This window comes from Papaver somniferum, chromosome 5 (genome assembly GCF_003573695.1).
Source record: "Papaver somniferum cultivar HN1 chromosome 5, ASM357369v1, whole genome shotgun sequence".
Classification (NCBI taxonomy): domain Eukaryota; kingdom Viridiplantae; phylum Streptophyta; class Magnoliopsida; order Ranunculales; family Papaveraceae; genus Papaver; species Papaver somniferum.
In genome coordinates this window covers 214662791-214685845 of record NC_039362.1, presented here as the reverse complement: position 1 = coordinate 214685845, position 23055 = coordinate 214662791, and the positions used below count along the sequence as shown (strand labels likewise).

The window sequence follows — 23055 nt, the reverse complement described above, 5'->3', positions numbered from 1 at the left end:
TTGCTGAGCATAAGTGGGCCCGGCGACCCAAATTTTAGGGTTAGACATTGCACCATATTGAGAAGTTAAGAATTCCTTCGACTCTTTCCTGCGGCTGCTACCTCTGCAATCTCTGCCGATCCCTCCCACTGGCAGAATAAACCAATGGTAATCTATATCCATCCTTCTTCCTGCCTATTTTTATTGGTATCCTGTCTTGTAGTAGTTTGAAACCTATATACATTGTACAGGAAACATCAGGCCAGTCATAATTCTGTTTCATAGAGAATTTTTGCGATGATGAGTTTGTTATCAAATGACAAGCACAGCCAACTTTCGGGTAAAACCCCTACTTCATCTTTTACTACAGATCTCCCCGGCGACTGTCTAAACCTCATATTTAATGGTCTCAAAACTAGAGATGATCGTAATTCATTTGGATTAACTTGTCATCAATGGCTTTGTATTCAGAACAACAATCGTGAATCCTTATGGTTTCGTAATCGTGATAAGGATCCAAGGATTAGTCTTCTTATTCTTTATAAGTTGTTGAGTCGATTCCCAAATCTCAAATGTTTGTTTCTAACAAGTGGCCTGCCTAAGATAACATATTTTCTCATATCAAAGAAACTATTCTTTGAATCCAAGGTTCAATATCTATACTTAGATTACTACAATCAGAATGCTGATATAGAACTGTCTTCAATGTTTTCTTGGTTCCCTCATTTGACGTTTATAAGATTGAGATGTTCTCATATTACTGATAAGGGTTTAGAGTCCCTGTTAAAATGTTGCCCATCCCTAAAGAAGGTTAGACTCACAGGTTGTCACTCGATTACTGATTTGGGAATACGTTCTCTCATAGAAAACTGTCAACAACTAGGTTCACTTTGTATTAGCTCCTGCAGCAAAATAACAGGTATTGGCTTTCTTGAGTGTGCAAAGACCTTAACCTATGTTGGAGCAGGTGGGTGCAAACTTAAAGTTGAGGGGATTAATGCAATTCTCAGTAGTGGTGCGATTCGTGACTTGTTCGGAAAAGAATGTATTAATCCTGAAGCAGTTATGACGATTTGAAAAAGTTCTCTTTTACTGAAGGAACTGATCCTATCAAACTGTGAAAAGGTAGAAGGATGGCAAGCTATCGTTCGAAATTGCAAGAATTTGGAACTTGGGTGCAGACTTATACGTGTTCTAGGGTGGCAAGCTTTGTGTAGCGAATGTAGCGAGATTTTCAGATTATTGTAGGTGATAGAAAATTTGATATAGTTGTAGCAGCTCCGCCGTTGAGATTTTCAAGCGCAACAAACCCAATGTGATGTGTCATCTCAAAGAGCCTTTAAGTGCAGAAAACACGAAGTGATAATATCTATGATGAGACTATTAACATAGATATGGTGCATGTGGACAAATATAAAACCAAAGAATTCTTTAAGTTCATTTTTGAGTTAGTTTAATTAAATCTTGCAGAATATGCAAAAATTAGAAGTTACTGCATATTTTATTTTCAATATTGCCCATTAAATTCGGAAAATGGATCATTTGTCCAAATATTTTTAAATCATGGTTCAAATGGACGAGTAAAAAATAGTTTGGGTGAAATGGCCAAAAGAAAAAATAGTAAGGATGAAACTGGATTCATCGTAGCTTAAATTTAAAAACTATCAAGGATGAAACTGGATACATCCTGTGTAAATTAAAAATAAAAAAAAATATTTGAAAATGGGCACGATGAAACTGGTTACATCCTGCCTATTTTTACATTTTTGTCAATTTAAATAGTAACCAAATCTAACTATCCATTTCACCCAAAAATTGTTGAATTAACAATTTCTGCAGCATACTGCATCTTTTGATTAACAAATTTTGTGCATTAAATTTAGGGAATCAATGCAGCATACTGCATCTTTTGATTGGATTTTTAAAGCTAAAGCTAAGTGTAGGATTAGATGACCTTGTGTCTTGAATGAAAAGAAGATCACATTTTTCTTTGCTGCTAGTGGACATGGTTCCGTAACAATTCTTCAAGTGGAATGAAAAGCCCCGTCAACGGGTAACAGGGTCGTACCAAGATTTTTAGGGGCCTAAGTGAAAATCGAAAATAGGGCCCTGAAAAAAAATTCAACGATTCTTTAAAGTAAAAAGACCGATATATTTAAAAAAAAAAAAAAAAAAAAACAAACCTAAGTACGTAATAAATTTTTTAAATGGAAACAACTGGGCAAAAATAGTTAATCTACTAAAAATTGATCTTTTCGGCCTCCTAGATGCGAATTCATCAACTATTGTATCGTAATCGATGTTATTCACCATGTCGACCTCGATAGATAACATTACTAGGTCATTTAATCTTTCTTGTGATATTGTCAACCGAAGGTAAGACTTGATTAACTTTAGCTTTGAGAAACTTCTTTCCACAGAGGCAACTGTAACGAGAATTGTGAATAAATTCTTGTATGCATTCTCTGCATTTGGGTAGCAACCTTCCATATATTTCAGGATATTCAACACTTCAACTGGTCTTTCAATTTCTTCTAGCAAATAGACTTTTAGAAATTTCATTTCGGCATGCAAGTCACGCCCATCGATATCGGAACCTATGTCATGCTTTAAAAAAATTTGAACCTTACAAGATGACTTTAAGGTGCTATCATCAAGAGAATATAACTTCTTTACATGTAAAGAGAACCCAAAGACTTCATGGAACTTTTGGAATTTTTCAAACCTAATGGTGAGAGAATCTAGCTTGATCTACTATTTAATTAAAATAGTTAACTACAAAAAATCATTTACATGATAATGGCGCCTCTTTTTCGGTACAGGCTCGTCAAAATGTCTTTTCCTTCAGATGATCCGTGGTTCATAGAAAGTAGATTTTATTTCAATTGTTGCTGCCAACTTGGTAGCTTCGTCTAATAACTCTTCAAATCCAGTGTCTCTGTACTTCTCAAAATACAATGTTCCACTGGGCCAAAATAGTTTAGAAAATGGGATGACAGTAGTTTCTTTCTTCTTCTTTTCACTCTGGCGGCTCCTACCATCCGGGGGCCCTAGGCAATTGCCTATGTTTCCTATAAGCTTGGTACGGCCCTCCCCCGGGTAATCACCAAGTTTATGCCCATTCATTGCAAGAGCTTTGGTGAAACCTTCGGGATGAAAAAAAATCGATGAAAGCCATCCCCTGGGGAGCACCAGTACTGTCATCAACGGTTGGAACGTGCATCCATAAGATCCTTCCACAAGTTGAGCAATGCTCTTCTTGGGAGCTACGAATCTGGCAAGTTCCAGAAGAAGTACCAAAACCTCTAATAAATATGGTTTCCGGAGCAAAGCCAAGTCTAACACGATGTTCCAGTAAGTATTAGCCACGAAACTTTGTTTCCTTGATAACAATGTGAACAATGGGATCTCAATCATCATTTTCCTTTAAATGTTCGAACACCCGTACAAGTTACCTTTTATTTTTATTAATAAAACAACAGAAATTACACCCTCAAGGCCTCAGAGAAGGATCAGAAAGAAGAATAATAAAAGTGGTACAAAAACATTAGCTGAAAATGTGTAACATTTAGTATTTAAACGCCCACTTAACAGCTAAATGAAAAGAATGTCGAGCGAGTAACTGACAAAGCACACTATGATGTCCACGTATATTTTAGCAAAGAAGAGAACCCCTAGTGAAGCTAATCCAATGTCGAAGATAAGCAAGCCCAGAGGGTATGTCCAGCCAGTGATAAGCAGCATGAACGTTTGGCAGAATGCACAAACTGTGAATGTAACTGAATTGAATAAAGCAGTTTTAGCAAACACGGCCCTTAAAGGCAACCGGAAAAAGAAGTCATGTTCATTAAAGGGATCCCCATGGATGGAAAGAGATAAACCCAGCGACATAAGAGAGAAGAACAAGGACAAAGCAACGTAATGAAGAAATGGTCCGAAACCTTGGTTTTTTAGTAACACTGGGCGGCCTGATTGTGTGTCATATCCTCCAGGTATTGTGAAGGCCGACGCAAACATCACAGTTGCTATTAGAGCTGATACCAACATACAATTACCTGCTCCTTATTTTAACCATCTCTCGCCTTGCTGTCTAAGATGTTGATGAGTTTCAGTGAATACTTGAGAAGCATATTGGTTATTGCAATTCTTTATAGTTAGCATATGTTGTGGAAGCAGACGTTTTATGCGCTGCATATATAATCCAATAATAATCAGCAATGTGCATATATTTGTGCATGTACATCTGTATATGTATCATCATTAGCATTTTATTTTTTATTTTCGAAACTGTATCATTAGCAATTTATGAGGACACGTTACATACCTGAAACCAAACACACTCCCATTGCATCCATTGCGCGTCTCCACGAATGTGCCATGGTTTATGTGTTCCAAGCTTAGCAGCAGCATGCAGTGGGCTGTTACCATCTCTATCAATTCCCACAACCAACATGTCCAAGTTCCTCTTTGAATTAGAAGATGATGACTTCAAGAAGTCTATTATGGACTCATGTCTGTATTCTGCCGCTAAATGCAACAAATTTCTTCCAGCTTTTTCATCAGTAAGTTCAATTGACTCTGGATATACTTCAATTATTTCTTTAACCATCTCTATGATACCCAACTTAGTTGCCAAGATAATTGGTCTCTCTCTAACTTCGTTAGTCACCCTTTTTCTTATTGCCAACGGATGTTGGTACTCGATGGGAAGGTGGCCATAACTCATGGTCCATTGACCATAATCTTTTTCAAGTAATTTCCTCAGGAGTTGTATCGCATAAGAGTGCTTCAGTTTTGCATTGTAAATGAGTTTGATGACAGGCAAATGCCCAAAAAACTGCATTAGTTCAGGATAGATAATAAATCATTGTGCTCTCAGTTGGTAATACTAAGAGGTCTAAGTGAATAACCCTTGGTTTGAAGATTCTTTATTTCATGTTTCAGAAACAATGGATTAGATTCATGAGAATGCAAAGCTTATAAGGACCACTTTCAAGGATGCAAATATCAACAGTCTTAAATGGTGCGTGTTTATGCTAATTATTATAAGAATGGAACGTTAGCGGATATTAACATAATTTCTACCTCTAGATAACCATCTGAAGTAATGCTTGAATGTTTCCTTGAGTGAGGAATCTGGTTGTAATGTTTTTTGTGTCCCATAACTCTCGATTGGGATACCTGAAATAAGAAGTAAAGATAGAAAGGGTGTTTGACCATTGTTAGATGATAGATAAAATGAGGCATTTGTAGGCAAAACTAAAAATCTCAAACAAAATGGGAGTCACAAGTGTATATGATATTTGCAACCTTTATGGCCAAAACAAATACTGAGGCCTCAAGGTACTGTTGAGAATACATGGTTCCACTCTTGAAAGAAGAAGGTGACAGTGCTAACATATGAGAGGCCATGGCGCCATCCCCATTGCTGCAAGGAGCGAGGTCTGGGTATCTCCATGATCTCCAATGCCACATCTGTTTTTGTATTGGCAGATGGATATGTGAACTGATATAAAAGTAAAAAGTAAAAAGAGAGACAATCTGATAACTAATGGTGTCCCCTGAAACACTGCTAACTAGAACGTTGCTGTTGTTATCATCTTCGATATCAATATTTGATATTTGGTGCAAGGCATAAAATCTTATGATGGAATTCCATTCCCTTCTTAGAGCTGCTCTCAGCACATCAAAGCAGCGATTAGAGGTGGCACCATTCATCGTTAGGAGCTTGTTTTCTTTAAATACAGTAAATTCTCTGGTTTAATTGTGTAATTGAACTCAATAATATTCTAAAAGCAATTGTACGACTTAATATCGATGATGGTCCGATCAAATATCGATTAACGCTAGCTTGATTGCTAATATCCATAGAAAATTAAGATTCAAACTTTAATCAGAAAAAGGTATACCTTTTTTGCTTTTATTGAATTCCCCCTCTTCATCACCCTTGAGGAAACCTTAAATTCCAATCCATATACACCAGAATCAAGCAAAATCGAATGAACTCGATTATTTCAATTGTTAGCCTCCAACAAAATTAGAAAGCGGAGATGAAACGTAGAGGTAGTTTAACAGTAGTTGTGTACTTGTGTTATAGCGGTCAACTTAGCAAAATGCCAAAAAAGAAGTCATAAAGACTTTAAACAAATCCTCTATGAGTCTATGACAGCCCTTGGCGTGGTTGCCCTCTCTAAATGGTAGCTCTTTGGTAATAGTGACGGAGGATGGAGTCCTTTAATAATAAGGGAAAAAGCTAAAGGTGGACCAATTTCATAGTGCAATAGTGGACTAGTGAAATTCAACCATCCAAATCTTAAATCTTAAAATCTCATCCCCTGTAAATTTCAACAGTCCTGGGGATTGGTCCACAATTGGTTAGCATTTTTGGTCCTTAACTCGACGTATCGAATAATAAGTGATACTACTTGTGTTTTCTGCAAAAAAAATATAAAAAATAAATAAAATAAAATAAATAGTGAATTATCATTTTCTAATTTTAACATAAGATTATGTCAATTAAAAAGGTGATAATAACTCCTTCTTTTCCATAAACCGAAGGATTATTAATTTTATCATCAAACCCAAGACTTTGCCACTTGCAATTTGTTTTAAATATCAATTCCATGCTATTTGACTGTGTGTTTAAGCATGTTCGGTGTGCACTCAAATATTTTGAAGCATCAAAATCTTGTTAATTAATTGTGTCAAGATATTAATATAAACTCTAGTACGAGACTAATGAGTCTTTTAAGTTATGTTTGGTACATGTTTTTTGAAAATTTTCTCCATATCATATTGATATTAAGTACCAATATTAGTTGATTTTGTATTGATAAATATTGTTTGTCCATGTTCATGCTTGTATTCGTTATGTTACGTTAATTCTCCCGTTTTTTTTATCGGATTTTTGATTTTTCAGTATTGTACTTGTACAACTTGTTTATGTTTTTCTTATATTCTCTAGTTTTCGATTTTAAGCCCATTATTAGTAAACTTGAATTTCCTTCAAAAAAATTCACTTATTTCTTGTTTGAGCTCCTGATAGGTTTGAAGCTACTGTTTGTTTGATTCACTAGTCGTATGAATACAGTTTAGGGTGAAGAAGACCATCGACTTGATGACGGACATTAGGAAGCTAAAGGATCCTCAAAGTGAACTAGTACTATTGCGCAATTGAACAGGAGTATCCAGGTTATATTTTACAATGCACACTACTGATACAGTAGCCCTACAACAAGCTAAAACTCATTTTGATATTCATCTCCTACAATACTTGAGACAACTCATCACAGTTGATGGTGCTGGGTTCGGTCTTTTGCAACAGCGTATTGCAACATTGTCGATTAAATGTGGTGGTATAGGCATCTATATAATGACTGACACCATTGACTGCTACTTAGTATCGCAAATTCAAACGCGCCAGCTGCAGAGTACTATTCTTCACAACTCAAATGTCTCATAGTCAAGCTTCATCTCTCAACATGCCTTACACGATTACTTACAGGTATGTGGCCTATCTCCTTCAAACTGCAACATCGATGACACTGCCCCCATCCAATGCAGACCTTGGAAGTACCCTACTTTGATGATGTAATGAAGGAGATGCCGGATAAATTTCAGATGACCTGACAGAGACTCAGTTTTATGGCAAAGTAACAAACCCAAAGATGCACAAGACTACTTGGTGGCTATTCCCTTAGTGGGCTCAACCAGTCCGTGGGGCCAAGAAAATTTGCTTCCATATTGTGCTACAAATTAGGCATACCACTCTTTCACGAAGATAGTATTTATCCCAGCTGCGGTAAAATGATGGATATTTTTGGTGGTCACGCGTTTCACTGTACTAAAGACGTTGGAATCAAATTTAAACATGATTTAGTTCGCGATGTGTTTGCTGATATATGTTATAAATCTGGCGTGCCTTCCCGAAAAGAAGCTGCCTTGGGATTTTTATCAGATAATGTCAAAAATCTAAGACCAGCAGACATCCTTGTACACAATTGGGAGAACGGTCAAGATTTGTGTTACGATGTGACGGGTGTCTCACCTTTCACTGGTGGTGGGGTTCGTACTTTTATACCTGGTCAAGCCATCTTCAATGCGGTCACCCGTAAATGCAAGAAGTACTTAGACAAGTGTTTAGTTCATGGTTACGGTTTTTATACTTTTTCTTTCACTACTTTAGGCGAACTGAATGATGATGTCGTAGTCTTTTTAAAGAGACTTAAAAATTGTTTGTCAAGTCACACCATGAATTGTAAAGTGAGTAGTTTTCTTTTTCACATGATAGGTATTGCTATTCAGAAGGGAGTTGGAGCCCAGTTTGTTACTAGACTCCAAAACAGGTTCTTGTAAACTTTTTATGTATGAAAAAAATAAATATATATAGTTATTGGATTGTCAAGTTAGTTGCAAATGCGAAAGAAATCTAAATTTGTGGAACCATGTTTTAAGAATTCATTCTTTATTAGTCTTTTTTTTTCCTTCTAGGTTACATGTGAAATGTCTGACCAGACATGCAGATTTTTGGAGAAGTGGAATCTCGGAAACTACTTAGTTAAGAATATTAAATTGATCCGTTAGCAATTAGAGACGCGGTTATTGGGTAGTTGACTGCTTTGAAAACTATTTAAAAGAGTACTCTCATTTCATGTTTCGCGATACGGAAAAATACAGCGTAGTGGTTAGTAACTTAGTAATTAATAATTAGATGATTAGGTGCAGATTATTCAAGGTTTAATTCAGGTACTAGTAGTGTGCACATGCGTCACATTTTACACACTATAAAATAGAAGGCCTCTTGGGACGGCCTAAAAGCGTCCCAAAAAGTCCTAAAATCGTCCCAAGAAACATTTGTGACGATTTTTTGTCCGTCCCCTATTCTACCGTCACTAATACTTTTTTGTCATATTTTTCTTTAGGAACGGCCTAAAAGTAACCTTAAATTAATTATCTCGTGATCTACAGGGACGGCCAGATCATGAACGTCCCAAATAACCATCTCTAGGGACGGTTTTGAAAAAATGGCCGTCGCCGGAAGCCACCTGTTTTGTACTGACACCTGCGTGAGAACCCAAAAAATCAGATAAGAATACCGACAATGTTCACTAAAATATATCACCTACAAGGACATGCATGTGCGCCATCTTAAACCCAGTAAAATGTGCGTGTGTTCTGTTAAATACCAAGGTCCCGGCCATTTCTTTCATATATCCGAATAAACTAAACAATGATTTAACAACTACTCCTCCATTAGTACTCTAGCTAGATCCAATTTTGGGCCTGCTGCAAGGTCTTTGACATTATATAAGATTCAAGTTTTCATCCATGAAAATCAATATCATCAACAATTAAATCTCACATTATCAAATACTTTTCAGCCATGAGTACCAATACCATTATCAAAGTTGATCAAGTCATTTCAAAGCTTATTAGACCAATTTACGATGATTCAAGTGATGAAGATCAATATCATCACCCATCGAATCTCACTAATAACCAGTTTGTTCCACTTACTGTCTTCGATAAGTTAGCAGAAGACGAGCATGTATCAATATTATACGCTTATAGACCACCAAACCCATCAAACAGAGTGCTAGAACAAGGTCTTCGGAAGGTTTTAACGGAGTATCGAGAATGGGCCGGAAGGTTCGGGGCAGACGACGGTGGTCGGCGTGTGATTTTACTCAACGATCAAGGTATGAGGTTCATTGAAGCATCAGCTTATTGCACTCTCGATGAAGCTATGCCCTTTAAAACATCCACATTATCAAGCTTTAACCCAAGCTATAAAGGTGTTGAAGAGTTGGCTCTAGTTCAGCTCACCAGATTCACTTGTGGTTCACTAGTTATAAGTTTTTCATCAAACCATATGGTTGCTGATGGTTTGTTTGTGAGTCGTTTCATGGTTTCATGGGGTCAAGCTTGCCGAGGAGTTGACATCCATCCGTGTCCTTCACATGACCGAAACATTTTTTCTCCTCGTGTTCCTTCTGGTGTCAAGTTCGATCATATGACTGCTGAGATCTCAAAGAGAGATATCACTCAAGAAATTAGCAAACCTCCATTCTCAGAGGATGATGTGATTCAGCATAAGGTTCATTTCAAACCGGAGTTTATAGCCAAGATCAAGAATCAAGCTTCATCTTCACTGTCAGGTATTGTCAGTGGTGAGCAAAGACCTTATAGCACCTTTGTAAGCTTAGCTTCTCATTTATGGAGAACCATTACAAAGGTTCGAGAACTTGCTGAATTTCAGAAAACTGAAATGCGGATATCCGTGAACGGCCGAAGAAGGATGAAGCCACGTGTACCTGACGAGTTCTTTGGTAATTTAGTGCTCTGGGCTAACCCTGAAGCTCAAGCAAAGGATATCTCCGATGAACCATTGAGTGGCACTGCAAAGATAATACATGAAGCAGTGGCTAAGGTGAATGATGATTACTTCAAATCGTATATCGACTTTGCGAATTACGACATACAGGAGGAGGATTTGATACCTCAAAAAAAGGTGTTTGTGCCGTCTTGGTGGCCAAATGTGGAAGTTGATTGTTGGCTTGGATTTCCATTTGGTGAGGTTGATTTCGGGGTTGGAAAACCTTGTATTTTCATGCCTTTGTGTTATAATTGGGAGGGTGTTATATACTTGCTTCCTTCTTTTGGTGGTGATGGAGGTGTGGATGTCTACATAACTTTGTTTCAGCAACAGTTGGATCTCTTCGAGAAGTTATGTTACTCCATTGACTAGCTAATAACATTAGTATAAACTTTCTGGGGAATCATGTTAAGTTTACGTGTCGTTTTTTATAATAATTGTTGACGGTGAAAGATCCGATTTGTCGTAAGAAAGATTTAAAAGGGATGCTTACACTTTCCAGTATGCGGATGCCAAAAGTTGCTTCCCCTGGAACTAAATTTTATAGCAAAAAGATAAAAAATCAAATTCACAACATATTATTCCTTCTCTTTTATACAATCTTGAAATTTTATTGCCAAATTAATTTCTGGAAAAATCACTTGTAAAAACATATTTAAATAATTTTGGTTTTTCTTGTTTTTTTTCCTTTTTTGTTCGGAAGAATGGGGAGAGATTTTAGTGCACAGAAAAAAAAAAAAAAAAAAAAGTCTAAAATACATAGCACAGTTTGACTAAGTTAGCTTAAAGAAAAGATAAAAGCATTATAAATGGTTTACTGTATTAATTAAGTGGCTCATTAAATGCTCGTAATGAATGATTAATTATTTTTACATATAAATGTTCTCTTAATCAACCTAATGCAGAGCCGGGCCTGAGGGGTGCAGGAGGTGCGACTCACCAGGCCCATCTCAGGCCAATGCCTTTTTGTCGAGCACAAAAATTAAACCCAGTTGTCTTATTAAGGACACGTCGTTTTTTGTTTTTTTCTTTCTTATTTCTTCGGCCCTGATATCTTGGTAGAAAAAATTCTTAAAAATCCCCGAAGTACTTCAGCCCCCTCAAGTACATGTGAGTATATGTGATCCTAGATGTTGGGACAATCTTGACGCACTTTCTAGAAAAAATTTAGTGGAAAAGGGTGTAATGATTTTGAATCATTTTAGCTAAAGTCTGAGCAAGCATGGATTAGTAAAGAGTACAGTTGTAACAAGAATGTTTGGCTTGACCTGCGTGAAAGACCAAGGATAAATGATACCGTTGATTGGCACCTCAAACATCAGATTAACCAACATTGGCAACAAGCGAACAAGTATTGAAAAGAATTATTTTTGTTGTTAAGTATCTTAGCATACATAATTTGGATTTTTGAGGAACAAATGAGAAATTTTATGAAGATATTGGTTAACTAACTCAAAGCTAAAAGAACTCGAAATCATTTATAGGGATAAGGGAGGGAGGTCGACAATTTTTTTTGTGCATTTTTTAGGTTGAATTAGATAATAAATATGAAAAGTTATATTGGGTTGAATTAGACAAGAAGTACGATGAGTTATGCTTATAAATGTCGAATTTTTTATGCTTATATTTTATCTAAATATATATTAATCATATTCTACGTAATTGGCGGGCGAACAAATTTTTTTACCATATAAAGGCCCTCCGATTAAGTTCGCACAAGACCCTGATATGCACAGGATCGGCTCTGATCTAATGAATATATATTTCTATCTATTAATATATATGGGTTTTATTATCTTGTGCACCATGCACAAGATAACACCCAACCATTGCATTGAGAAAGTATAAAACCAATTAAAAAATAAGAGAGATGGTGTAACTTGTATTGAAGAATGCAAAACTTCATCCTCAATAAATGCATGTTTGGTAAATCCTTTATATATTATTGGATAACGATTATTACATGAAACTAGTTGGAAGCCTAACAAGCTAAGTTCCAACGACGCACTACTACATTAATTTAAAAGGTTGCGATGCTAGCCTACAAATAATATTAAATAATAAACAATTTTAATAAAAATTATATCAATAGAAACTAATGGTGTTAGAGGAAGAAGTAGTGGCATGTTAGAAACGGTAGCGGGTGTTAGTTAGTGATTGAGGTGATGATATTAGCGGTGGTGGAAGAAATAGTGGCGATGGGTGGTTCTATGGTGGTGGGTATTGGTGAATAGTTGTGGACAATATTAGTTATGTACATTTATAACACGGTAACATTGTATTGTAAAAAAAATGTAGTTAGTTATTTTTAGTGCATTGATAAAAATGGATACCATATTTTTAAGTTGATACCTTACCATTTAGAAGAAAAAAATGATCATGACTGTCGGACCACCTAAAAGATACCCCTGCTACTTTTAGGACCCGATTGTATAAATCATGGTTCTAACTGTTAAGGTCAAATTGACTGCGACACAAAACATATATAACAATAAAAACAAGTATAATGGAATAGATTAATTAATAACCTCAATTTTTTAAACGAAGATATTATACATGATGTTTGTGATTCAAAATTAGAAGTACGATCAAGGGCCAACAGGAGGAGGGCGGCGGTTGTGGTGGAGAAAGGAACGGTATCAGATGGTTTTGTAGTGGTGGCGCGGTTGGTGAGTAGTAATATACTATATTAATTTAATGTTGCCACAAAATGGGTAACATTATAAATAAAAAAGTATGGGTGATCGTCTTAGTGATAAAATAAACTCGGTTAATTAAAGTCCATGAAAGATTACAAAAAAAATAGAATGTCATGTTATGTAATTACTAAAAACAAACAGCACAAGTCAAATTCAATACACAAAAATTACTTATTATCGAGATATGTCGTTACATTAAGGGTCATACCCTAGCTAGGTATACTTTTCTGCCAATTTCTTTGTACCGTATTGCAAAACGAAGCTTCGCTAAGTAGGCAAGACAAAGACAAATCCTGATTTTTTCTCTCATTGATAAAAATTAATGACTGCGATCGTGTAAAACCCCACAATTTTCTTAATGTGATTTTCGCTTTCAAAACCATATCTATTATTTATTCGGATTCTACTCTAAAACTTAATTTATAAAGAGTAATGCTCTTAGTACCTCTTGAAAATATAAATAATTTCCTATTTTGATTAATTATTTGACTATGATTTAATTAAATATGGCATCAACCAGTGTAGTGATTGGTATTTACATGGAACTAAATTTTAGTTAGAAACCATATTTATTAATTCTAGCTAGCTAATTGTAGAATGGATTTGAAGTACATAATAAATTTATAAATTGAACATTTGAACTATTTTGGAAATTTAATGGTTTGGTTCTTATGAAAAAAATATGTGTGCATATCTCTTGCATTAATTAATAGGTAAGTAAACGACGTATATAGATTTATATTTAAGTTTATAAAAGAATTAAGAAATTATTGATTAGTACTAATTGCATGCATATGATAATGCAAAATTAGATGAATTTTCCTTATTTAAGTGTCTAATAAATGTTAGGAAAATTAAAGGATTAAATGTGAAATTATATTTTGGTGTATGAAAGGTATATTAGGATAAAAAATAAAAACATTACTAATGACGATTTAAGGAATTTATTTGTGTAGGATGGAAATAATTATTTTAGTGTACATATCAAACAAGATTCTTTTACTTTCTTTTAGTAAGTTTGAATTAATAAATAGCATGCATGAGCTGTCATTTTATTATTGAAAATAAAATTTAAATTAGGGAATACAATTTAAAATCAATGGGTTTTTATTTGAATGTGGTTTGGTTTGATTGAAAATGTTTCCTAATAGAATAAAAGAAATGTTGACATTATGGATTTTATTTGTTTATATTTCTTTTTGGGTGTATGTTATTTATAACATAACGAAAACGAAAATTAGCGATCATTTTTATCTTTATTCTTTTGCTCTTTATCTCTATGATTTTTCTTCTAAAACAATAAAAGAAAACTAAACCCTTTTACCCGTCACTTCAATACATTCTAATCGTGGTTTAATTTATATTATACAAGAAAACAAAATAATAGCATTCGATTTATTATTCTTGGAAAAAGGTGTCGTATTTGTATCAAGATTTTTGGGAAGCTTTTGAGGTAGGGGGTTTCTACCTAATATCAAAACTAAAACCTATTTTTATCATCTAAATTATTTTGATTGATTTTCGATTTTTATGTTAAGAATCATGATGTTGTTTTATAATGATTATGTTGCTTTGGTACGATTCATTTAGTTTTTTCTTATTTTTGCAATATATTGATTTTTAAATAAATATTTTTGGTTTGTATTTAAACCATACATGTATGAACATATATTGTATTTACTTCATGATTACCCAAGGATATGTTAATGTGTATTTATTATTGAATTGGTATTTCGAGTATGATTTAAATGCATTTGTAAATAACATTGAGTTTATTTTGAGAAAGTGATGTCAATGCATTGATGATCGAATCTTACTTGATTAAGTAATTTTTAAAGAAACAAAAAAAAGGGAAAAAAAGAAGAAGAAAGAACGAAAGAAAGAAAGAAAAGAAAAGAAAAAGATTGTTGAACTGTCAGAAAGTCCAGGACAGCTGGCATTCTCTCGAGAGGCCGTTCTTCGGAGCGGTTGGGTGGTATCCGGAACAACCCTGACAACTAGATAAAAATTTAGAATTTAAGATTAATGATGTTGAGTAGCAAAAAATATTAAGTGTTTGTGGTTGAGAATGGTGTAAGTATCATTACGAATTTTTATGCATGGTCAATTGCGTCTGCTGCATTTATTTGATTTTCGATGCACTTTATTATTTTTGGAAACTTTCTACTGGGTCGTGGTTTTCTCACCCCTTTTCCTCCCTTTCCACGGAGAAAGAAGAAGCACTACCTGACAAGAAATTATTATATATCACGGAGATTTGGGTATCGCGTTTTGAATTTTATCGAGGTGTTCGTTTGTTTCAATTGTGTAATATTAACTACTCCCTCCATACCTATTATAAAGGCGGAGAAGTAAAAAATTGCAATCCCTATATATAGGCAGAAAACTATTTTCAATGTGTTTTCTTCCTTATATACCCTTATTTAAGCTTACGTGTATCAACAAAGATATTTATTACTAACAATAATTTCCTAGGATATATACTAATACTACCTTCTCATCTATATGGTTTACTCCAATATTTATTGTTTAGCCAATTTCTCTCACCGGATTCTCTTGTACTTTCATTGTTTAGTGGAATACAAATTCGTTGGAATCAGGATACTCATAAACTATCAGAATCTTTATTATGGGTAAATAAGGTAGTTTTTGAGAAATATATGAAACCCAAAACTCTTCTTATTCTACGAGATTTCTCCTTCTCCTCCTTTATAATAGAGACGGAGGGAGTATGTAATTATTTTATAGTTTTGTAATTGCAAAATAAAAATTACATTTAATTCAATGAAAACTCATTTTAGTTTGGATTTTTATTTATTAAAATGTTTTTGAATGAAAAATGTGTTCCTACACGAGTGGCGGTCCGGATATTTGGGTTTGCTAGCTGGATCGGATCCGACCCACAAGGTCAGACCCGTGTCCTCTAGAAGTTTGAAAATTCGGGATGTCACAGATCGATTCCATGAATACACACTTTAATTAAAAAAAATAGACACGTATCCTTTTTTTCCCATCTCAAAAGTCAAAATTAAAACAGAGAAATTATATAAACCGAAAATAAAAACCTACCTTTCCATAAAACTGAATAATTGATTTTCTCGCTCACCTCCAATAAGATGAGTGGACTTGAAAATTCTAATCTCACTTTGGAGGAAACGAAAATCAGAAATATAATTGGGAAGTGAAGATAGATTGTGGAGAAAGAAAAAAACTCAAATTCAAGAATATAATTCCGTTCAATCTTCTTTCCATGTTTTCTCAATCTTCTTCCACCAAAACACACATTTCTGACTAATTAAACTACTCCAAGGTAACAATATTTGAGAAAACCCCCTTTTTTACATTGCTTTATGTATGAATTTTCGGTGTTTCTATCATTTCCTTGAATTTTATTTGTTATACGTTTACCTGAAGTATACATTTTCAAAAATGGTTTAATTGATCACAATAATCTGGGGGTTGGAATTTATCGGTGTCTCTATTTTGTTATTAGCTAGATTATGAAAATTTACAGGTTGAATTTCAATATATGTAGAACTTTTTGGTCTAGAAATGTGAGATTTTCTCAAGTACCAATTTTGTCTTTCCATTTGTTTAGACTTTAGTGGAAATAACATTTTATTTCATCTAAATAGATAAGTTCAGAGAGAAACTTATGAAATTACTTATACATATTATTTGTCAATCGACGGTTATTTACAAAATAATCATATATGTATATAGAATGTCATGTTTTTTGGGATCTATCTAGAAATTACTTCAATTAACAGTCTAACATGATTATATGTAAATGGCATGGGTAAACCCTAGTATACATTCAAACTACAAATGAGTCCATAGGAGGAGGAAATGGTCATATGAAAAGAAGAAAAACAAAACGGGCTAGGGAAAAACAGGGGCGGCTCCAAGAGGACACATTTTTTTTTCTTTAAGGCACGGGCTAATTGCCTTAGCCAAACATCACATTTAGTTAAAAAAAATGTAGTGGGAATGTTATAAACACCTTCCATTTATGTTGACCTTGCACAAATACTTCCGAGGGGTAGAAAATAATTTTTTGGATTCAACTTGAGAAAATTGCTTTGCGCCGCTTCTGGAAGCAACTTGTGCTAGTTGCGTCCACTTCTGAAAAAAACTTGTGCTAGTTGCTTCCACTTTTCAGAAAATAGGATATTTTAAAAAAATTGAATAAGGATATATTTTAATGGGCTAATTTTTAGGGATATTTAAATAATGTTTCCAAAAAAATAATAAGATTGTGGGCTAGGAGATCTACCTGGGCTTTATTCCCTTTTATGGGTCCGCCCCTGGAAAAAAATCTCATTACTGTTGGAAACTGCATCAACTAAATCCAAATTTCTTTTTCTTGAGCTAAACAATTAATTTGTGCTACGAAATGATAAAAGAGAAAATTGGGAAAATGTTCCAAAATCAAAGGCAACATTGGAAAAATGTCCCAATATGAACTTAGGAAGTTTTTATGTATTCCCTCGGAATTTGATAACAAAAAAAAAATATATTTAGAAGAATAGATGTTCTTTTTTTATATGAATTGATTGATTGAATTTGAATGTGGTACGAATCGAATGAATATTGATATGAATTGATCGAAGAAACTATTGTTAAATGTGGTAGAACGAAAGGAATGCAGGTTATTTGTATTTCCAACAAAAAATATAATGCCGGTCAATATTAGCCTGGTCAAAATTGGTCAGTATTGACTAATTTTGACCAGGTCAATATTGATTGGCAGTAATTTTTCTACTGTTACAAAAAAATTCGTAACGGCTTGAAGGTGTTATGACTGTCAGGTTACGAATATTTTGAAACGACTCTTGCCTGTTACGACTCGCCACGTACTAACGACTCTGACCTGTTACAAACGCTGTTACAATTCAAAATTTGTAACGGGCCCGTTGTCGTCACAAAAAATTGTAACATCCCTTTTTGAACAGGCAATAGCCGTTGCAACCCGTTTTAGTAACGACTCAGTTCTGTTTCCAATCCCAAAATTTGGTGTAATGTTATGTCACATGTGCGAGATTGTGAAAAGGTTGGAAGATCTGGCCAAAGAAGGTGATAGCCATGTAGATTCGTTCCAAGGTTCGATCCTTCCCAGTAAAACGTGGCGTGTTCCAATGATGATCGCTTTTACGCGAGCAAGGGGGACCACCCTCTAAGCCTAAGTATTCCTCAATGACCGATAGTGTACAAGTACCGTGAAGGAAAGGTGAAAGAGGTAAAAAACACTCATACCCCCGAATTTAAGGTTCAAGGATTAGTTTTCAGGGTTTAAGATTTAATTTTCAAGGTTCATGCCCTTATGGTTCAAGTTTTATTTTTATTTATTTTTTCATTATTTTTCCTTTTTTTTCCGTTTATATTTCTTTTTATTATTATTTTCCCTATTTGTCTATATTTGTTTTAAGAGAATTTTTTTTTCTTTTGGACAATTTAGGGCATATTTTTTGAAAAATGATAATAATTTTTTTTTTTTAAAGAAAAGGATGCCGCGAAGGATTTTATTAATCATAATCGAAATTAGGTACAATATCGGTGGAGGGTAGGGTTGGGAGCCTAACAAAAAATTACAACACCTTTTTGAATAGCTATTCCAATCCTTTGAAAAAGAAAACTACCTATATTATAGTTAGCATCATACTTAGATAAACAGTTCTTCAAACTATTTAGAAAAACAATAAAATCATCTCCCAACTCACCTAGTGTTGAGAAGGCTAAAACACCAAAGCCATAACCATGATTTGTGCATTTGTCTAAATACTTGGTGCGTTTGTGACTAATAGCAGCAGAAATAACACGTCGCGGTGTGAAACTACGAAGGCCATCGCCCGCAAAAGGTGAGACTCCGGTGACATCAAGCAAGTTTCTTGACCATTTTTCCAATTATATACAAGAATATCTGCCGGTTTTAGACCATTTCCATCATCCATAAATCCTAATGAGACTTCCTTTCTACCGGAAACAACAGCTTTGTAACATATATCCATAACCACATCACGAACTAGATCATTCTAAATTTAACACCAACCTGATTCGCACAATACATGGCATGGTCGCCAAAGATGTCCATGATACACCTACAACACGGGCACACACTGTCCTTTGGAAAAAGAGGGATACCCAAACAGTATAGAAGAATAGCGCGAAACTGTCGAGGGCCAAGGTTCTGGTTGAGGCCTACGATGGGGATAGCCTTAAGAAAGTCCAGCGCATGGGCCATATGATTGCTCTACCATAAAAGCGCTTCTCTATTGGACAATGAAAAATTGTTGGGAAAATCCCTTGACAATAGCAAAGTAACGTACTGCCAGTACTTTCATAGGTTGTGGGGCAGTATCTTGGATGTTGAAATAACAAGATGTAAGTCTACATGTTTGCATATAATGATTGAGAGCCAACTGGAAAACAGAGCTCGAAGATGGCACATCTGTGTTGTTTAGAATAGTTGACTGCAGAGCTTGAGTCTGAATGCATGATCCTAGGTAACAATATTGGCTTGTATCAGCCATAGTGTATATGCCCAGTCCGCCATTTTTGATTGGTAAGGTAACTAACCTTTGCTGAAGAGGTCCAAACAAAGCAGAATCACCTGTAATAAGATGTTGCAAGTATTGAAAGAGGTGATGATCATAGTGGATGATTGCAGGATCAAGGACTTGAGGGTTGGTAGTGCGAAGAAAAAGAGTAATTAGAAGAAAAATAAAACAATTAAACATGGACACCTGAAAATTGAATCTTGAACCCTACAGCTTGGAGGCTAAACTTTTCTTTGAAGTCACTTGTGTTCTCCCACATATGTAACTTAATTTGTTCCGATGAAAAAGGTGAGAGAATGAGGTATTTTCCGAACTTCTCCATAATAAGGCATTTCTCCAACATTGCCTTTGATTTTGAAGCCTACTACAGGGGCTCCAATAATTCGGTTTTGATGGCTCCTATGGATTCAAATGTTGTAAATGTGGATGAGGGGGAATCTAATTTATATCAAAAATACAAAAATTCGGTTTTGATGGCTCCTATGAATCCAAGAACTCTTTGATAACTATCATAATTACTAAAACTAAACCTAATTAAAAAAAAAACGGTTCTTCCTCTTCTCACTCTCTTCTTCTCCTCCATCGCCTTCCATATTTTTTCTTGAACGATGGTTAATTATCGATTCTTAGCCTGTGATGACTTCAATCGAGTAAGAATCAAAAATCAAACCTCTTTTTTGTGCCTTTTAATTGGCTCAATAGGTTGGATTAAATTAAATTAAGGTCTTAAAAATTAGTGTAAGGATTGAATACGATTGGGAAACAATGATTTACTAATCATAAACAAGTTCTATGGTTAGGAAAACATGAATCCCAACCGTAAATAATATTTACAGTTATAAAACCTAACATAATATTAAATTTTTAAAAAAAAATACATATTTTTCCCCATCGTTGGGGGTTAGCCTTCAAAATTTTCCTAACCGTAAGCTTTCCTGACTTTATCCACGGTTGTGAAAATATGACCACCCAACCAATGTAGTTTATTTCGTGTCTCGGACTGTCTCGGCCAGGTCCGACACACCGAAACAACGAGATCTCGCCGAGATTTTCGTTTAAAATCTCGGAATACTTATTTTAGGAAATCTAATAAATATATTTTTTCTGTAATATTTTAGGTAAAATCATCCTTAAATATCTTCAAATCGTACACTAAGTCTTTGATTTCTTTCTCTTTTTCTTAATTAGACAGTTCACCGTTTACTTAAACATAGCCTTCACTACCGGCAAGTTTCTCGATCCGTTTTACAAAGAGAAAAAACAGAGGTTGCTCACTTAGTCTCAAATTCTCAATAGCTTCTTTGTCTTCTCTAGTTTTTTCTTTTTTTCTTTGATGTATGTGAAGGAATTGAAATTGACATTGAGAGAAGAGGGTGAAATCAATAGTCTGTATAGAGTTTACATTTGAACTATCATCTAATTACGTAAATATCTCGGCCGAGATTTAAATGAGACAAGCGAGATTGGACGAGCGAAATTCTCACTTGAATTTCGTCTCGACGAAATTATCATTCTCGTTGGTGAAAAATACTAGAACCCCCTACTATATGGGTTCAATATATAGAAGCCCCATTAAATGGATCATACACTGTCAACTCCATACTTTAGGAAAATGATATTGCTAGGCCCAAAAAATCAAATTTTCTTCAGATCTGGCCCATAATTTTATATTATGTACTTTGATATTGACAAAACTACTCTTTTCTATTTAAAGAAGGGAAATATCATAAGATATTTTCATTTTTCCATCTTCTTTCTCTCTCATATTTCTCTTCTCTCTCTCACTCTCTCGGTTGCAGAGAAAAACAATTCTAGGGTTTTCTTAGATTTAGTTTCATCTTCTCCTTTTAGATTCTCTACTGCAACAATTCTAGGGTTTCTAAATTGATTTGAGCAGAGACAATAGATGGCGACGATAGAGATCATAAATCACCATCAGGAGAAGGAGGAGCATCAGTTGATGTAGAAGATAATGGATCCGAGAAACAAATATCATTTAATTGATATGAAGATTCAACACAAGCTCATCAGAAAGCTAAATGCAGATAAGTATTCTCTTCTATTAGTGATTATGCTTCAATTGAGAGATTTTAGTTTATTTATTCAGAAACAAATCTGAGAAAAAAAAAATTAGAAATCGAAATTAGATCTTAGATTTACATTCATCTACTCTTTATAGTTGTATCAATGGATTTATTTTGAAGAATATTGAACAAAATTTTCAGATCTGCTATTCGTCAAAATCATCGTAACTCTCAATTTCAAGTTCCGATCTAAAAACTGATTAAGGATTCGATATCAGCGATTCATCATCTTTGTCACCCATTAATTTGATTTGAATTTTCTTCACTCTTAATTTTTGATTTCTTGGTAGATATGAAACGGAAGTTTTTTTTGAATGATGCTGGGAAACGACATTTAGATGAAGTTTTTGCTGTTAGAGAACTTTTTTCTTTTGTTAAAATATGTGGATTTAGGTTGAATTGGAAACCGTAGTAAATTATTTACTAGATTCTTTGATTTGATGAAATTTTTCCAGTGGGAGATATGTCATTTGTGAAGCACAAGGACTGGGCAAGACGACTTGAGTGAATTAAGCATTGAAGAACTACGTGGAATAGAGAAAAAATTGGATGAGTCTCTGAAAATCGTTCACAAAAGGAAGGTAAATATAATGTGGTAAGAAGATCCGCAATGATAATTTTTAGTTGCAATTTCAAAATTATGATATTCATTTTTGTATGCCTCTAACTTCAATTAGTGAACTAATTCTTGACTTAATAGAACATTCTTAACATTAGAGCTACAGTCCGTAATTCGGTATAGCGGTTGTATTATTGGTTATGTGTAGATATCTTGCTTATTGCCTGAAAATGTCCCATACTCGATGAAGCATATACGATTGTGATTTAACACCATAACATCTGGCATACGGGGGTTCCTATGTTACTTCCCTTTTAGTTAGAGGTCAGCAACTTTGTGAAACCAATACATTATTGGTGTTCCATGATAAGTTCATCACATTTTCATTTCTTTGATTTCGCTTAATCACATTCTTCCATTTTGTTGAACTGAAATTGAGCTTTTGTTTTCCGCATGAATTGGAATTGGGTAATTGACTCATTCTGAACATGAAACTGCCTTACCAAAAACGCATTTGACTGCAAGCTAACTAGTTATATCTGTTGTTATTGAGTAACATGATCATGTTCTGACCAGTCGGACCATAGTTTTCTTTCGTGTATTATTTCCTTCACTTCCAAGGATTTGCGCCATTTTGCTCTCTTTTGCAGGTTAAAAACTTAGAGGAAGCACACAAATATCTCCTACGCGTAGTATGTGTAAGTTTCAAACTCAACAATAATATGTATCTTCACTAATAGGTCCTTTCAATCTGAGTATTATAACATTACTGATGTGGTTGATTGAAAGTTCTAGACATGTG

At 34.6% G+C, this 23055-nt stretch overlaps 3 protein-coding genes across 5 annotated transcripts; 2 read left to right on the top strand and 1 right to left on the bottom strand.

Annotated features, from left to right (window-relative positions):
- Window positions 1–279: 279 nt before the first annotated feature.
- LOC113280791 (F-box/LRR-repeat protein 12-like) lies at window positions 280–1056 on the top strand. Its single transcript, XM_026529372.1, has one exon. The coding sequence runs from the start codon at window positions 280–282 to the stop codon at window positions 1054–1056; it is 777 nt and encodes a 258-aa protein (XP_026385157.1).
- Window positions 1057–3380: 2324 nt separating this feature from the next.
- LOC113278600 lies at window positions 3381–6061 on the bottom strand. Of its 3 annotated transcripts, none has more exons than XM_026527406.1 (5): window positions 5889–6061; window positions 5290–5454; window positions 5065–5160; window positions 4304–4816; window positions 3381–4167 (listed from the first exon to the last, which is right to left on the bottom strand). In XM_026527406.1, the coding sequence occupies exons 1-5, from the start codon at window positions 5919–5921 to the stop codon at window positions 4042–4044; spliced, it is 933 nt and encodes a 310-aa protein (XP_026383191.1). In that variant the 5' UTR covers window positions 5922–6061; the 3' UTR covers window positions 3381–4041. The 3 variants fall into 3 exon arrangements, with proteins under 3 accessions (XP_026383191.1, XP_026383192.1, XP_026383193.1); XM_026527407.1 differs by having other exon boundaries at window positions 4304–4765; XM_026527408.1 differs by lacking the exon at window positions 5290–5454.
- Window positions 6062–9361: 3300 nt separating this feature from the next.
- On the top strand, window positions 9362–10726 carry LOC113280790 (agmatine coumaroyltransferase-2-like). Its single transcript, XM_026529371.1, has one exon. It carries the CDS (start codon window positions 9362–9364, stop codon window positions 10724–10726), a length of 1365 nt encoding a protein of 454 aa, XP_026385156.1.
- The last annotated feature ends 12329 nt before the right edge of the window (window positions 10727–23055 follow it).

Bases quoted from the DNA above. Each gene is read 5' to 3' on its own strand.
- LOC113278600 (XM_026527406.1), bottom strand. From the start codon at position 5,921: ATGAAGAGGGGGAATTCAATAAAAGCAAAAAAG. The intron at 5,161-5,289 runs GTTGCAAATATC...TTCTTATTTCAG, and splicing joins TATTTGTTTTGGCCATAAAG to GTATCCCAATCGAGAGTTAT. The intron at 4,817-5,064 runs GTAGAAATTATG...GAACTAATGCAG, and splicing joins CTTCAGATGGTTATCTAGAG to TTTTTTGGGCATTTGCCTGT.
- LOC113280791 (XM_026529372.1), top strand. From the start codon at position 280: ATGAGTTTGTTATCAAATGACAAGCACAGCCAACTTTCGGGTAAAACC.
- LOC113280790 (XM_026529371.1), top strand. From the start codon at position 9,362: ATGAGTACCAATACCATTATCAAAGTTGATCAAGTCATTTCAAAGCTT.